Below are 15,885 nucleotides of genomic sequence, written 5' to 3'. Positions count from 1 at the left end.
AACGTGGGCAGGCTGTGACGTTCATCTCCCAGAAGGGGAAGCAAGTAGCAGGTGCACAAATATCCCCTCTGAAATGCCAAGGGCACTGCAAACCTTTACAGAACATCAACAACTTTTCTATAACAGAGCCATACAACTATCAAATGACAGAAAAGCTCACAGGAATTGCCTGAATGAAGATTTAGCAAGTTGTCTACAGCATTTTAGCATGATCTGTTTTGAATTTCATTTCATATAATTCTTTTCTAAGAGAAAATGTCACTGAAGAGGCAGAAGGCTGTCTTCCAGCTCTCACCATAATTTCTAGTAGTCATCACTCATTTACATGAGCAGGGAAGAGCAAGAAAGAATAAGAAAGTGACAAACAGCTGATCTCCCCTCTTGATGCAGAGAAGACTCCCATGCTCCCAGTGCTGCCCATTTTGGGGCCTATAGGGAGAGCACAGCCTAGGAACCAAGTTCTACCATGAATAATATTGCTACCACCCATTCTGATTCTATTTTTCTCCTTCAAAGTATCAAAATAAACTTACAAATTATCATCCAAAACTTAGCTGCCACTCAAAGTGCCCTCAGGCTAACGGAAACAAAGTTTTGTAGCAGTTTGCTAGTGGACTGCAATTGATGAGAGCCTAAAGATCAACAGAGCTGCAACCTCCCTCAGCTCAGTGATTCCAAATTCCTTGTTAGGAGACAGACCTGGAAAACCACTACTCCCACAGGTGTTCATGCCCCCAGAGAGATGTTTCAAACTTCAGGTGTGAACAGGGTGCAGTTTCCTCTGCTGAAGTGTGCTTCTGTCTCCAAACTGATGGTCCTTGCTTTGCTGAAGATGGTCAGTCTCTGGCTGTGCCTACAAGTCATGTCCTTGACTTTGGGGCACGGGCACACTGGCTGTCTTTTAGGAATTGAACTCTGCTGAAAAAGGAGACACTTGGAGGCTGTCATTTCTTTACATTCTTTATACATGAATTAAGCAGCAGGATTGTCAGCCCATTCCCACAGAAACGACCCTTAAAGCCTTTTCCAACCCATTTCACTCCAGCTGCTCTTCCAAGAAGCCGGTGCTTGGCTTGTCAGCTGTTTCTGCACTTACCTCCATGCTGGCACAGGTTCAGAGGTGGAAATCACCATCATCCATGGAAGATTCCCAGTCCCAGTGTGATCCCTGCTTCCTGGAACAAGTTATAGCAAACACCAGGACAGCTACCCTGGATCCCATGGACATGTTACCAAGGCACTTTCTGAGCTGCCATTCTCCCTACCTCAAACACGAGTTTGTTGTTTCTCCTGCAATATCAGAAGTGAATGTTTTGGGATAACACTACAGACCAAGAAGGGGGTTGTTCTGCTTAGATAGGACTTCATCCTCTTCCACAGGTGAAAAATGCAGGCTAACAGCACCTTCCACTCTCCATTTCAAGCTGAGTACTTGGCACTTTCATTCTGGTAGATCCAGAATAGCTTTTATGCAGTAAGAAAAAAGCAGTTCAATGTCAGGACAAATAAGATTTTACATGCAGCCTGATGGAGAACTGGCTGGCATCCAGCACTGAATGACAGCATGTTAGAAGCTGCCCTTCGTGAAACTCTCGTCTGTTCTCTCTGCCCTTCTCCAGCCCAGCACCAAGAGCCACGGGACCTCCTGGCCAGGGTTTGCTGCCCTGCGGCTCTGAGTCAGACTGAGTGTGCGCTGCCAGCAAACCAAGGTGGGGGAAAACAAGCGAGTGGCTACTGTGACAGTCACTGATTGCAGGATTATACATCCATGGCATCATTGGGATCAGCGGTTTTGCGCTGAAGCCAGCACAGAGCACGAACTGAATCGCTTGTCCCACGCTCAGCCACAGGCGGGTCTCACCTCGGCAATCTGGAGCAGAGACGGCCCCAGAGAGCGGCGCGGGTTCCCCGGCCGGGCCGGGCCGTGCGGCGCTGCGGGCCGCCGCCGCCGCCAGGGGCCGCCGCCGGGGCCTCCCCGCTGCTCCCCGCGCTCGGAGGCGCCGCTGCTGCCGCGGCGGGGCCGCCCCGTGCTCGCCTCACCGCGGGAGCTCCCGCTCGGAGCGCGGGCAGGGGGGATGCGCGGCCGGCGGCGCGGACACAGCTCCGCCGCCGGGGCCAGCGTCCCCCCACGGGCAGCGGCGGCCGCCCACACCTGGCGGCGGCCCTGGGAGCCGGATCGGGCCGGAGCGGAGGTACGCACCGCCCCGGGCAGGGGCTGGCGGGCCCTCTACGCTCCGTCCCGGTTCTCCCCGGGGACACGGCCCGCACTCCTCCAGCCGCGCCCAAGGGAGCCGGGCATGGGTGGCCGCAAAGACGTCACGGCTGCAGGGCTGCCTCAGGTGATCCGCCCCCCTGGCATTTCACTGGGCACCTCGGGCGAGGGTGGGCCCGGCAATGGAATTTGAGCCTCTGACGCACCCTCGATCGATTAAATCATTCAACCAAGTTCCCGAGCTTTCGCCCGCTCCTCATCGCCAGAGGTAAAAGTGCCCGTAGGGTTTGCCCCCCAAGGGAGGGCACGGCTGGTGCTCTCGGGGAGGAGCAGGCAGGGGTGGGTGCTGTGAGCCCGCCGGCCACACGCAAATCCTGCCACAGTGCCTGCTGCGAGCCAGCGGCGGGCTGAGGTGGAGCAGGAGTTACTCAGGGGCTGAGTCACGATTGGGTTTGCCCGCGGTAAGCCTCTCTTTTCCTGTTTGCCGGTGATCTGCAGGCTGCCGAGTGTTCCGATTTAACCTCCTTTTACTTTTTTTTTTTTTGCTAGGGATGACATCTAAGGATGCTTCAGGTGAAGCTAATAATAACTGGAGATGACTTCGGCTATTGTCCTCGGAGAAACCAAGGCATTGTGGACTGTTTCCTGGCTGGTGCCGTATCTAACGTGTCCCTTCTAGTCAACGGAAGTGCTGCAGCAGATGCAGCCAAGCTGGCAAGGAGGTAAGCTACTTTCTTTAGGTCCTTTGTGGACAGCCTCCACAAAAAACCAAGCCTGGAAAATTTAGTATTTTGTGGCCCCAGAATAAACACTGTATCATAGCTCAGGCTGGTACAGGAAAACTGTATTCAGACATATTTACTAAGACTCTTCGTAGTAAAACCAGTGATCTGCTAACTAATACCAGTAATGGTCTTTCTCTGGAATTGGCCACTGCACCTTTCCCCCCCCTCAGGGTAGGAAGCCATTTCCACTATTTGACTAGTAGAATTTGGGTTTGTCAGAGTTTCTCCTTCCACACTCCTAAAAACGCATCATCAGAAGGAAAGTGCACATTATATACTCAGACCAATATGCTACCCCTAAAACCATAAGAGTATGAAAGCACAAGTCTTTAAATCTCATTTAATTGATCCATTTCACCCAGGCTGGACACAAGGTCAGCCAGGCTCATTGCAGAATCAGGCAAAGGCATGATTCTGCAAAGGCTTATTTATAAAACTGGGCAGTGGAAAACTTGACTTTTTCCCCATCCTGTAAACCTTTTTTAAAAAGCACATCAACATTTCTATTAATTCTAGGCTTGATAAACACATCTGTAAAAATGCATACATAAAGAAAGGGACAATACCTTGTACCTACCACCTTTACTTCTCCACCAACTTCAGAGGCTGCTGGCACAGTTAGCTCTGCAGTGGATCAAATGCTGTGTGTCAGTCTCATAGTCTAGTCTATCAAATCCTTTAATGAGAAGCATTATTTGTGTTTAGGAGATAAAACCCAGCTAAACCACTCAGCTCTGGTGTGGGCAGGTGCTTGAAAGCAGGAATATGTCCTGAAAGAGAACATCAGGGTTGAAGCTGTATTGCTGCTACATAAACTGAGACCTTATGCTCCAAATGCAGTTGCTGTGGGGAAGAGTTTCATGAGAGTCCTGCTGACCTTGTTCTCATTGAGCATCTCTCATCAGTTTGCTGTGATTTTAGGGGTACTTGGAAATTGCTTGTAGCTTCTTTGGAGCAGGGTAGTGGAGGAAAGCCAGGGTGCTGTGTTAGTGGCAATCTGGTCTGTTAAAAGGCTAAAGATTCCCCACAAACATCGAGGGAGGAGCTGCCTGGCAACGAGAAGGGGAGAGGCACCACACCAGTAAGATTCCTAAAATCCTATTAGTAAATAAAACATAAAACACAGAGATAAAGCCAGCACATCTCTCAGCCACAGAGGCACTGTGAAACCCTTTAAGCCCCAGTGGTCTGGTAATGTTGTCAGCTATTTTAGCCACGGTCTTTAGCAGGCTTTTAAAATAGAATCCACCTGGCCTCATTTCCATAGCCAGGAAGTAGGCCGTGTAATCAGGGGTTTAAAAAGCATCTTCCAGTCCAGGTCATGACACTGGTGCTGGCAGCTGATAGGGGTGTGAAAAGCCAGGTTGGAGGGCAGGGGACAGCAGAGGCTGCAGCCTGCTGCTACAATCTGATTTTTTTTTTGGGAGGGAACGTAATTTTGAATTGTCAATGTGAATGAAATGGATTTAAATCTGTTTCTGAGCATCTAAGCAGGGTGACTTTGGGAACATCTGCCAGCTCTGAAGATCAGCAGCCCAGGTTCTACAGTTCCTCATTTGTGTAACTCTCTGCAGGTGTACTCAGGCCTACCCAGCTATGGCAGGAGCATTAGCAGGTGTGGTGAAGAGGTTTCCTCCTGTTGTAATGCAAGCCCAGCTTCAGCTGCTGCTAATTGGCACCTGTGTGTGTAAACAAACCCCTGTGTCACCCCTGAGATGTTTGTTCATGTCACAAAGGCTGATGCAAACTCTTTCTACACAGATGACAAATAGGTCAGACTTGCTAGAAATGTCATTGAGTCCTCCTCATCTTGTGCTGCAGAAATGGGAAAGGATCACTTGCTTGACTGCCTTGCCAATATTATTCCCTCTTTCCCCTGCTTGGTGACATCTCCCATCCCACTGTAAATATTGAGGCTTTTTCTATTATGGGATGAAAGTCTGCCTGCTGGTTTTTTTCTCCTCATGTTTGTCTTCCCCTATTCAGCCTTGACCAGTGGCATAAGCAGGAAGAGTGGATCTGTCCCCAGCTGAGAGAAGAGGCTTGAAGCAAGTAGCTTGTCCTTTCCTGGGGCACATTCCAGTGCTGTGGGATTTGGTCTTTCACACACATAGTGCCAGGATTGTCAGAGTGATGGACTGCTTTTATGGCTTCTTGATAAACTGTCTATGACATGATTGCTTGTAACTGCAAGTCTCAGACTCTCACTCCTCACCTGGTTTTAAGTTAATTTGACACAGTCAGAGCTAATTAATAAGTAGACAACTTTTCCTTCCTAAGCACTTCGTGCTGCCCTACAATGTTAGGACTTGGCATCCTTCAGAAAAGAACACAGTTCCTCTCAAATTTCTTTCTTCCTTTCATTTTCACAATAATTCTGTAGTTTCTGGGCATACCATCTGTTGCCCCAAGCCTTGATTAAAAGCCTTGGCAGACATGTGATGATAGTCAGCAGATCTTTGTAGCAGCTCTAACACAAGCCAACTGCAGAACAGCAGAACTAAGCAGTAAAAAATACACCTTCCTTAACATTCAGGCTCAGCACCTTGGGCTCTCCTCATCCACTGTCACCACAGGCCTGGAAGAAGGGGCACACTCATTTCTGGCAACAGAGGAGTTTCAGCAAAGGCCTGATCCATCACCAAATGACAAACCTGTTGATAGCATCTGCCAGAGCAGAACATAACCAGAGCAGCAGGTGGGAGAACAGACTGCCATTGTGGGTTGTGGGTTTTTTCAGTAACTCAAAACTTTTCTCTTTATGGGGCCTTGACTGACTGTGATTTCCTGCTTATCCATATAATATAATCTCAATTTTCTACTTAACAGGCCCTGTCTTGAAGTCAGCCAGACTTTCTGGTGATTATTCCAGAGCCTTTCCCAGAAACTGGAAGGGTTATTTTGTAACCTGAAATGAAGAGATGCCTTAATTTTTCCTTAGAAATTTGGAGATAGAACTAGAGACATCTAAGACAGTTTGCTGCTATATCCTCCCACCCCTCCCCTTTACATCAAATAGCTCAGGTGTCACTGAGCTTTAGGACCTTTTTCCATTTGTGTACAAATAGCTCATGAAGAGTGACATATTTTAGAACACAACTCAGTCTTCCTGGGTGTTTTTTTGCAGTTTAAATACTGAACATCAGCCAAAGCCCCCACAACATCTGGGTACATGTAACAGAAGGATCTAACAAAGCCACATTTAATTGCTCTCTATGTTTTCACTTCCTTTCCCATCAACACTAATTGCAAAATGTGTTTGTAAATTGTGACTTAATTCTGACCCTCCCAGTTAACATCTGACTAATATAGAAATCTCTCATGCATTCTCATCAACCCTTGTATGTGACTGTTAATCACACAGCAGACAGTTCTCTGCTGAACTGTTTGGGTAGGGGTGGGGCCCAATCTGAAGCCTCACACCAGAATCCGAGATCATATTGACTTCACTGGCAGCAGCCCATTTTACTGATGTGAGGCTACAGACACAGGAGCTGCACTTGATACAATGATGTAATTACAACAGAAACCCGGGTCCCCGAGCTCTGTTACAGCACCAGCTCAACTCTGCAGAGGCTTTAGAGTATTTCTGGCAGAAGAAATAGGTTTTTAGCAGTAATAGAGCAAGAAAATATGTTATTTGATGAAAGACAGATATTACTGAATGGTGAAAGTGTGTGTGTGAGGAAGTATACAAATGCCAACACAAGGAAAGTAAGAAGTGCACATTTTAACTCAAAGCCTTGCTTTGTCTGGCTTCAGACACTTGGGTGTTCACTGGAGTGAGATGATGAGATACAGATATTTACATGAGGCTCTGACTTGGGTCACACTTGGGCTGAAACCTGATGATCAGCAGTTTCCTGGATGATACAAATTTCTGGATTATACAGTAGGTTGTTGAATGTGGGATCTGTTTACCCATTAAGGGAAAGGGTAAAGTGCTGTGCTTATGCCAGAGCACCCAGCCTTCAGCAAGGCAACTGGAACAGTGCTTGGCAAAACTCAGAATTGCCACAGCCATTGCAAGTGTCCTGTGGCATGGCCAGGCAGGAGCCAGGACACTGTTACTCATCCACCAACCCCAGTGACTCAGGGCAGTGCCCATCTCCAGGGTCAATGAACAGGGATTGCAGCTGCACACTGCCTCAGCAGAGACATTTATCCAGAGCACTCGTGTGGCAAAACAAGCAACTACTTGAAAAGGAAGCAGTTTAACTGACTGTATTTCCTCTCTCTTTGATAACTGGACTGGGCCTGCTGACTCAGAAATCTTTCCAGGGTGAATTCCTTCTAGCACCTGCTGTAAGGATATTTCCTCCTGCACAAGTCTCTCCTTTTTTCCCTCCACCTCTACAAGGAATGCTGAGAAGAGACCCACAGAAGTAACAGCCAGCTTTCAGTGCAAGCAGCTCTCTGATGCATTGAGCTCAGTGGCCTGAACCTCTTCTCCATAGGTTCCCAAGCAGCTCAGTCTGATGCTGCTCCTGCTGTAGGAGCACACACCTGTAGCCTGTGACTTTATCAGGAATGAAGTGAACCCCTGGGCTAAATCCTGCTTCATTTCTGCATTTCCTGGGGCACTGGGACAGACTTGCAGACACAGAGGGGCCTCTCCAAACAGACTGGAAGGGTCATTGCAGCTTAGAAGAGTCACAAAAAAGGATTTAGGGACACCAAGTAGATTCTTCACATAATTTTGTTTTGGCAATGGTAGCTGTGTGCAGAAACTAAACTGTTGTCTGAAGCCCAATGCCAATCCTTTTATTTTGCATCTTGTGTGAGCAATTAGCAGTTAATGACCAGCAGTGACCAGCAGGGCTCACCCTGTCCCATCTGGAAAGGGCTTGGGCAGAGGAGTTTGAGGCCAAACCCACAACAGCTGAGCTCTGGTCCCAGGGCAGCATCACATGCTATGTAAGCTGCTTGAGCTGCTGGTCTCTGCTTCAGTATTTCAGCCAACAAATTAGCAGCTATTTTACAGTCTTTTGAAAGATGTGGGCAACTGCAAAGTATATTTCTGTAGCAGAAACAATCCTATGTGCTCTGAAAATTGGGCCCTCTCAGGATATTCCTGCACCTTGACTTTTTCTCCCTTCGAGCTTGCAGTGGAACTCTGCTGTACCCACTGCTCTGTCCTTCTCCCCATATCCTTACAACCTTCCCATGCCTTCTTCTGTGCACCTCCCACAGATGAACATTTCTGAACAAGTTTCTCATGTGCAGCATTTTGAGTTTTGCTTTCAGTGCCTCTATCCCAGAGCCATTAAACACAAGCAGTTCCTCTCCAGATGCCTCAGCATGCACAGTCTGTCAAACCAGGACTGGCTCCACGATAACACTATTAAGATATTCAGCTGGTGTTAGGCAAAGCTCTGAAACACACTCTAATGTTACAGCCAGGGTCTCCTCTTACCCAAGGACAAGGCCAGCTCTCTCTGCACTTCCACATTCTGCACATTCCCAGCTCTGGGGCTGGGTTCAGCCCTGGCCAGGAGCTGCTCTCATGTTCCTCAGTGCAGCCCTTGGCTCCTTGGTGTCCCACACCTGTCAGAGGGACTTGTCTTCTCCTGGAAATAGCCTCCCTCACAACGTTTGAGGCATTGCACAATTGGAGGCAGTTCATTTGATGCTCCTGGGAGACAACACTGAGAGGCTCAGCTGTTCATTTCTTGCCCTCCCACAACACATGAGAAAGAGAGTACTCAACAGAAAAAGTCCATCTGCTGATTCATGGTAACACAGGAATCCTTTTTTTCTTGCAAACAGCACTGGCTGTGGTACAAATAATACTCCAGCTGAGGCAGTAAGAGCTTCCCAGAGACAGAATAAAGAATCTGGGGTGGATTTCTAAAAGAAAACCAAAAGAAAACCACAGGCTTGCCCTCTGCCTTTGGACTTGTGCAGGGTGCCCAGCCAGTCCCAGGATGGAGGGGAAGCCCTCCTGCCACAGCAACCCCTGCACTGCAGCTGCCTCCTGTGCTGCCCTGCAGCCTGTCCCCCCCAGTGACACACCTTCCACCTCTTGTGTCAGCCAGGAGTTGGTGTGCACGTGTGCTCAGGCCCCTGCTATGATGAACATTTATCATCAGTGAAACAATCGGGCCCTGCCGCACAGAAATCACCAGATCAGAAAAGCCAGAGAGGACCTTTTCCTTCACAAGCTGTTTTGCTCCATTAAACAAACATTCGAGCTCCTTAATCACACAATGGACTAATTTTGTTCAGAGAGCTGTGCATACAATTTGACTCCAAACATTTATGTCTTTGAGAAGTAGTATCTAGCAACTGACTGCACCATCTACCTGGATCACAAGACATGGGAGAGCCAGGAAAAAAAAGGCTTTCAGTCCTTCAGGGGCCAAAGCCTTAGGACCTGAATGAGCTAAATGACTCTGACTTGGTCCAATCCATCCACAGTCCTGTCTCCAGTGAGCTGGTGCTTCACCAGTCAGCTTCAGATGTCTCAGTTTTGCACCCTTTGCCTCAATGGAGATTGTTTTTGTTTTCTCCTTGTGGTACAAGGGCTGCGTCAGGGACAGACCACACCCACTTTTAACAGCTCCGTGCAGAAGTTCCAAGAAGGGTTTAAAGCATCACAGACTTGTTGTCTTGAAATTCACTCTGCACCATGACTCAGGCTGGGCAGCACAGATGGAACATTGCACTTCTGTCATCCCCTCACTGGGTCAGCCAGAGGCCACGGGTTGTCTTGGAAAAAGTTTCAAAGCATCATTTTGGCTACTGATTCTGAGGATTTCCACAAATGCTAATGAGACCCAGCACAAATCCAAGCATGCACAAGTCCTGTTCTCATTGTAGGGGAATCCACAGCACTCTGCTAAGGCCTGAGGGGAGCTCTGCAGCCACACCAGATCCATAGTTCCTTTTTTTTTTTGACTCTTACAGCTTGCAACTGGGTAATCAGTCATACCCCTATGGCTCCTTAGCAAGGCTCTACATTTCACTGTGGCCTCCTTGCACTGATCCTTCTCTGGTTGTGCCAGGGAGGTGCTGCTCTGTACAGCTCATCCTTGCCACTCACTGAGTGATTGCTCCAGTAGACAGAAGCCTGGCCACTGCAGGAATTTCAGCTGCAGCCCCTTGTATTTACACCTGTAGCCTGTGCTGTTGCCATAACAGCTTCCTTGGACACTGTTTATATATAAATGACTGGATTCTAGTTAAGGGCAGCTTTAGGAGTCATCAAGTAAAACTCACATGTCTCATAAATGTACCACCTTTAACAGGCTGAACAACTCGAGAGGATACCTAGCAAGGGCTAATGGAGCACTTTAGAAAATGCTGAAGATCTGGATGTTTTGGTTGGTTATCAGTGAGTGCAGTTCCTGGAGTGCAGTCACAGTATTTAGCCCAAGATACCTCGTGCTGTGAGTCAGGGTGGGGGCACTCAGAGGCTGGCCCTGGGTAGAGTGCTCAGGGCTGTTACCTGGAGATGCCCTGCTCTGGCTGGGGTCACTGCCATCCTTTCTGGCAGAGCTGAGATACAAAGAGGTACCCCAGTGAGTACTGCAACACCTCTAAGATCAGTCTGGTTCTTACACTTTAATCTCCCCCTCTTTGACCACAGTGAGGGAGGGAGGTGCAAAGCTTGGCAGACGTTTCGCTCTCTTACAGATACAACATCCCAATAGGCCTGCATGCCAACCTCTCCGAGGGCTCCCCTGTGTGTGAGGTGCTCAAGACAAACTCTTCTCTGCTCAACCAGGATGGATTCTTCCATGGAAAAATGGGATTCAGAACAGCTCTATCAAAAGGTCTCCTGAAAATGTCAGAGGTAGGAGAAAGCCACATACAGCTGTACAACTTGCCTTCCTGATACAAATCAGCCTGCATTTATCCCAGCACATAACAGCTGAGGACCTTTCCCAGATCCCAGCTATGAGTAGGCTTAAAGATGAACCCTGCCTGTGCTGCCTGTGCAGCTTGAGCTGGCTTTTAAGTCCTGAGCCTCATTCTGCCAAAGGCTCTGCAGCCTTTGAGACCACCCATTCCTCCCTGATTCAGTGCCTGTATACACTGTTAACTATTTATCTGAAGAGGTAGAAGGGGCATTGGGACAGATATTTACAAAGAACCTAGAGATCAGTAAAGAGCAAATGACAGAAAGTCCTAAGTAGGTAGCAGGCTTTTCATCAGCTTGTGAGAAGTTTTGGTTCGCTAGGGAGGTGGCTGGTTTTGCCCCATGAGCAAGGATGAACATGTTCAGGTGATCAAAACTGCATCAATTTAAACAGAAATTTATACTTAGAATAATATTTAGAACATCCCCACCATTCCCATAAGCAGTACCACAAAGAGCCCCATGCCCCAGGGAGGCTCTGGGTAACCCAGCAGTGCTGCCCATCCCTGTAAAAGCACAGCACATCCTGCTTCCCAGAGCTGGGTCCTGACTCCTGCCCAGGGGGGTCCCAGCAGCCCCACCACTCCCCTGCTCTCAGCCTCTGCCAGGTCTTACTCTGACCCTTTTCTGCTGCACAGGTGAAGCAGGAGCTCAAGGCCCAGGTGGAGCTGTTCCGTGAGCTGACAGGTCACCTACCTCCCCACATGGATGGGCACCAGCACGTCCACGTTCTCCCAGGTAAGAGGAAATCTCCTGCACTAAGCAGGTGAGATTCAGCTCAGAGGGGCCTCCCCCTGCAACAGCTCCCTTATGGGCAATAAGCCCCACCATGAGACACCTGCTGGCTGTTGCAGTTTGAATGTTCCCACCTGAGCCCACAGTCCTGCCCAGAGCCAAACTCTGCTTGGAGCCCTGGGCCTTCCCTTAGCAGCACCAGGGCATTAATGACACAAATGGCCAAGGTTACACCTCTTCCTCCAAGGACCAGTAATTCTCTTCAGCATCCTAATTCCATGTTCTTACCCACACTGGAGGAGGCAGACCAAAGCCAGCAGCAGACTGGCCAGTTTAAACTGGAATGCTGGAGATTGCAGTAGCTGGTGGCTCTTTCAGATGCTACAGAACTCCATCCTGTCCGTTGTGTTCCCACCCCAGTCCCTACCTGCAGGTCTCAGCTTTAGAGATGAGCAAGGATCTTTTCTCCTTGTTTTGCAAATAAAGTCATTGTGGTACACAGATGGAAAATGGAGTGAGAAAAGAATCCAGGTTTTCCCACTGCAGTACTGACTGCCTCCAGATAACATTGCTCTGGCTGTACAAGGACTTGATGAGGAGTTTGTTCCTGACAATGCAGCCACCTCTGGTGCACTCTAAGACCAGAGTCACTCACTTAGAAGGGGGGCTGGACTAAAGGCTCAGTGCTGAAAGGAGGAAAGGCACCTACGGGAGAAATTTAGGGAGAAATGTTTCCAGTATAGGAGGTGACTCCCATACAGATGGATTTCAGCAGAAGATAAACCAAATGGAATTTTATTTTCTTAAACACAGAAAGGAAAGAAGCCTCTGTGCTAACAGCTTGCAGGGGACATGAGAAGCTGCTTATCCAACTCCTGACTGCAGTCTCTGGTTTTGCTTACAGAGGTCAGGAATGTGTTTGCAGAGGTGTTAGAGGAATATGGGATTAAATACACACGTGTCCCCATAGAGCCAGGCCTTCATAACTGTGACTGGATTCCACCATCCCTGATGGACTTTTACCTGGGAGTAGAAGAAGATTCTTTTAACACAGTGGATGTGTTTACAAAGCATGGAATAAGGTAATACAGGTATTACTCATCCTTTTTTGTAGTAAAACATTAAGATTGTATCAGTTCCTGATAGCATCTTTCAAAAATGGAACACCATCTTGCTCTTTCCTCTTTGGACTTAGAGAAAGGTTCAGGAGGAGCACAGAAGTGCCAGGGGCACAAGAGCTTAGGAAGTTTTGTTTGAACAGAGATGAGTCACTTTCCACTTGAAAAGGAATTTTTTTCAGGGTATGCTTCTCAGCCTTTCTAGTGAAGCTTCCTCAGCCTGGCATCTGGAATGCCAGGAGAAATGCTGCATCAATGCTGGAATTTCAAAAGTATTATCTAAGGAAAGTGTTTAAGAACTAAATTTTCATCTTCCTGTTGTAGTAGAGAAAGGGTTTTAAGTAGCAGGAATGAGACTAATTAGAAGCAGGTATTTGTTAAGGGGAAGAGATGAGCTCTGAGAGCTGGTAGTATCACACCAGGTGATCACTGCTGTAAGCAAACAGCCTTGTCAGTGTCCTGCATCTCGGGCCAAACCCTGAAAGCTCAGCCCTTCCCCCAGTAAAATCCTTCTCTTAAAAGCTTAGACTGTTTTATGGGTTCAAGGCCTTTCACTAGAGACCCTTGCAGTCACCTGTCCTTTGGGGCAGATGTCATTACCTCCTCAGTCCACTGGAAACATTATCTTCTGGGGTTTTATTTTTTGTATCAGTGGTTCCGAACACCAGCAGCAGGCTGGTATTTCTCCCTTCTCAAGAACAGCCGAGCTGGGCTCTTCTGTCATCATTCAGGTAAAGACTCCAGCCTTGATTTCTTCCGAAAACATTTTCATTCTGCCCTCACATGCAGTGGCTCAGCTCTCCTGGACTCGTCCAGGCCACACTTAGAACTGACACTTGCAGCCAGACTTGAACAAAGAATTGTGTGAAGCTAAGAAGCAGCGTGTAGGTGGTGTCCTCTAGGAGAAACATTTTGTCCAGTTATTATGGCTCTTTGATATATTCTGGCAAAGGCTTCTTTAGCTGGGTGGTTGCCATTTTATTTCAGTCACTTTTGTTTCTATTTAGCTGAGGGTTATTATTCAGGATTAATTTATTTTGATAGTGTGGCATTTCTCAGTTCAGCGTTGCTCTTTGCTTTTGGGACAATAAAATGCACCTGAAAGCTCACAGATGCCAAACACAGTACTGGGGCTTTGCTGGGCCTTGCTGTCCCTGCAGAACTGCTGCCTGAAATAGGATCCTGGTTTCAATCAGGAAAAGTTCTGGTTTTACTTTTGTTTATAGTTAAAAGTGTTTTTTAAACTCCTCCCAATTTTATATCTTAAATTTTAGGTAAATTTTGATACCTAATCCACTGGACGTAACACAATTCTCTCCCTTGCCTCTTTAGCACTAACAGCAGTGTTCCCTCCTCTGGCTGCAGGTGGGCAGACATTTACATAGGCCTGAGCACCATGGGCAGGAACATGTCTGTCAGCAGCATCCAGAGTGCCATCGACAGCGCCGTGCTGCAGCTCCCGCCCAGGGCACCGCGCAGCGGCACCGTGACCATCGAGCTGATGGTGCACCCGGGGTACCCCAGTGTCCCCCCTGTGGGTGGCTGTGGGGAAGGACCAGATGATTTCTCACAGTCCTGGGAACGCCTCCATGAACTCCAGACATTAATTAAGCCAGAGCTGCAGAGCCATTACAAAAGCAGGAACATTCAGCTGTGTTCATTCAAAGATCTGTAAATAAAAGGCCATCCATCCATCCATCCATCCTCTGAAGACAGGCAGTTGCTAATGTCCAGAGAAGCCAGATCACCGTTATCAGTGTCACAGTCCCTGGTACAGCTCACAGGAGCTGTGAACAGCTCACCACCACCCTGTGAGCAGCTCCAGACAGTACCCCAGAGCTCCAGCTGCCAGTTTTAAGGCCACAACATCTGCTCAAAACGTGCCAACTCCTGTGACACCCCCTCCACAGTGCCCCAGTGCAGCACAGGCTCCCAGGGCAGCAAAGGAGCAGCATGGGGACAGACTTGGCTGTGAGACACTGCAGCACAGCCCCCTGAGGGGTCTGATCATTTCTCCTGTCAGACCTGATGGCAAAACAAGAACCTTGCTGGGGAGTGGGTGCTGCTTTGGCTCACCCGCTCAGTGCAGGTCACCCACAGGCCACCTTCAGCATTTGGCTCTCTGAGAGCAGCCAGTCCCTGCCTCCCACTTGTACCTGCTCACTGATGGTGAGGGGGGCAGGGACACATCACCCTCAGAGCCTTCCTCTGCTCGGAGCACTCGGGTCACACGTGGCCCCGTGGGGTCTCCAGCTGCCTCAGCCGCAGGAATTGTGTCTGCCTGCTTACGTTGCCTCTTGGTGTTAAGGCCCCCTAGGAAAGTAACATCAGCTGTAGCCCTTTTGGAGAGGCTTCTTATTTTTTGGATGACTTTGCAGGAGCAGCAACTGTTGACCCATCTGCTATTTCAGTGACTGCTGTGTGTGAGAGCAGCAGCAACTGGTCCTGCACCACCCACTGCCCCTCAGGACAACCATGAACTGTGACTCAGAAGGTCCTTGTATTTGTCCCTTTTGTTCCTGTCACCAGAGCATTCGAACTCCAGCAAGTCCCAGTAGTGCTGATATGTTCTTAACTGCAGCCCTGTCATTCCTGTAAGGACTTTCACATGGGGAAAAATTCTCTGCACAAGAGTGATCTATTTAACATAACTGGTTTTGTTAACTGTATTTTTTAATATAAAAAATATCAGTATCATCATTATTCTTTTAAATGAAAAATAAACTCCGATCTTTTCTACTGCAAAGCTTCAGGAGGCTTTTGGGTTTATTTACAACTGGTGAGCGAACTAAACCCACTCACCTGTCTGCTCCCACACCGCTGGAAGGGCCTCCCTTTCTGTCATTAGTGGGAACTGTCTGACCTTTTCTGTAACACGAGGAAGTTTTTGCCCTGTACAAGTAGAAAAAACATCAAGGATGCTGTAGAAAATCTTTTCCTCGATTCTTTCCTATATTATAGAAATGCCTTAGATGTCTGAGCCGGAGCCGGGTGAGAGCAGGGCAGGTCTTACCCTGGCGATGCTGCCGGGGGGCACCGGGAGAGCCCCGTGCCCGGAGCGCCCGCACCTGGCAGCGCCACCCCGCGCCCCCCGCGCCGCACTGCAGCCGCTGCCGGAGCGCAGAGCTCCATCGGCTATGGAATTGTCACCGCGTCCTCATGGATACTTTT

The 15,885-nt window shown here is 48.6% G+C and overlaps 1 protein-coding gene across 2 annotated transcripts; it reads left to right on the top strand.

Annotated features, from left to right (window-relative positions):
* The first annotated feature begins 2,005 nt into the window (after positions 1–2,005).
* On the top strand, positions 2,006–15,523 carry YDJC (YdjC chitooligosaccharide deacetylase homolog). 2 transcript variants are annotated; one of them, XM_030958687.1, is made up of 6 exons: positions 2,006–2,192; positions 2,762–2,934; positions 10,636–10,795; positions 11,500–11,599; positions 12,501–12,678; positions 14,080–15,523. In XM_030958687.1, the coding sequence occupies exons 2-6, from the start codon at positions 2,777–2,779 to the stop codon at positions 14,387–14,389; spliced, it is 906 nt and encodes a 301-aa protein (XP_030814547.1). In that variant the 5' UTR covers positions 2,006–2,192; positions 2,762–2,776; the 3' UTR covers positions 14,390–15,523. The 2 variants fall into 2 exon arrangements, with proteins under 2 accessions (XP_030814547.1, XP_030814548.1); XM_030958688.1 differs by lacking the exon at positions 2,006–2,192 and adding an exon at positions 2,320–2,480.
* Positions 15,524–15,885: the final 362 nt, after the last annotated feature.

Source organism: Camarhynchus parvulus, chromosome 15, assembly GCF_901933205.1.
Source record: "Camarhynchus parvulus chromosome 15, STF_HiC, whole genome shotgun sequence".
NCBI lineage: Eukaryota > Metazoa > Chordata > Aves > Passeriformes > Thraupidae > Camarhynchus > Camarhynchus parvulus.
This window is presented reverse-complemented; position numbering and strand designations above follow the sequence as displayed.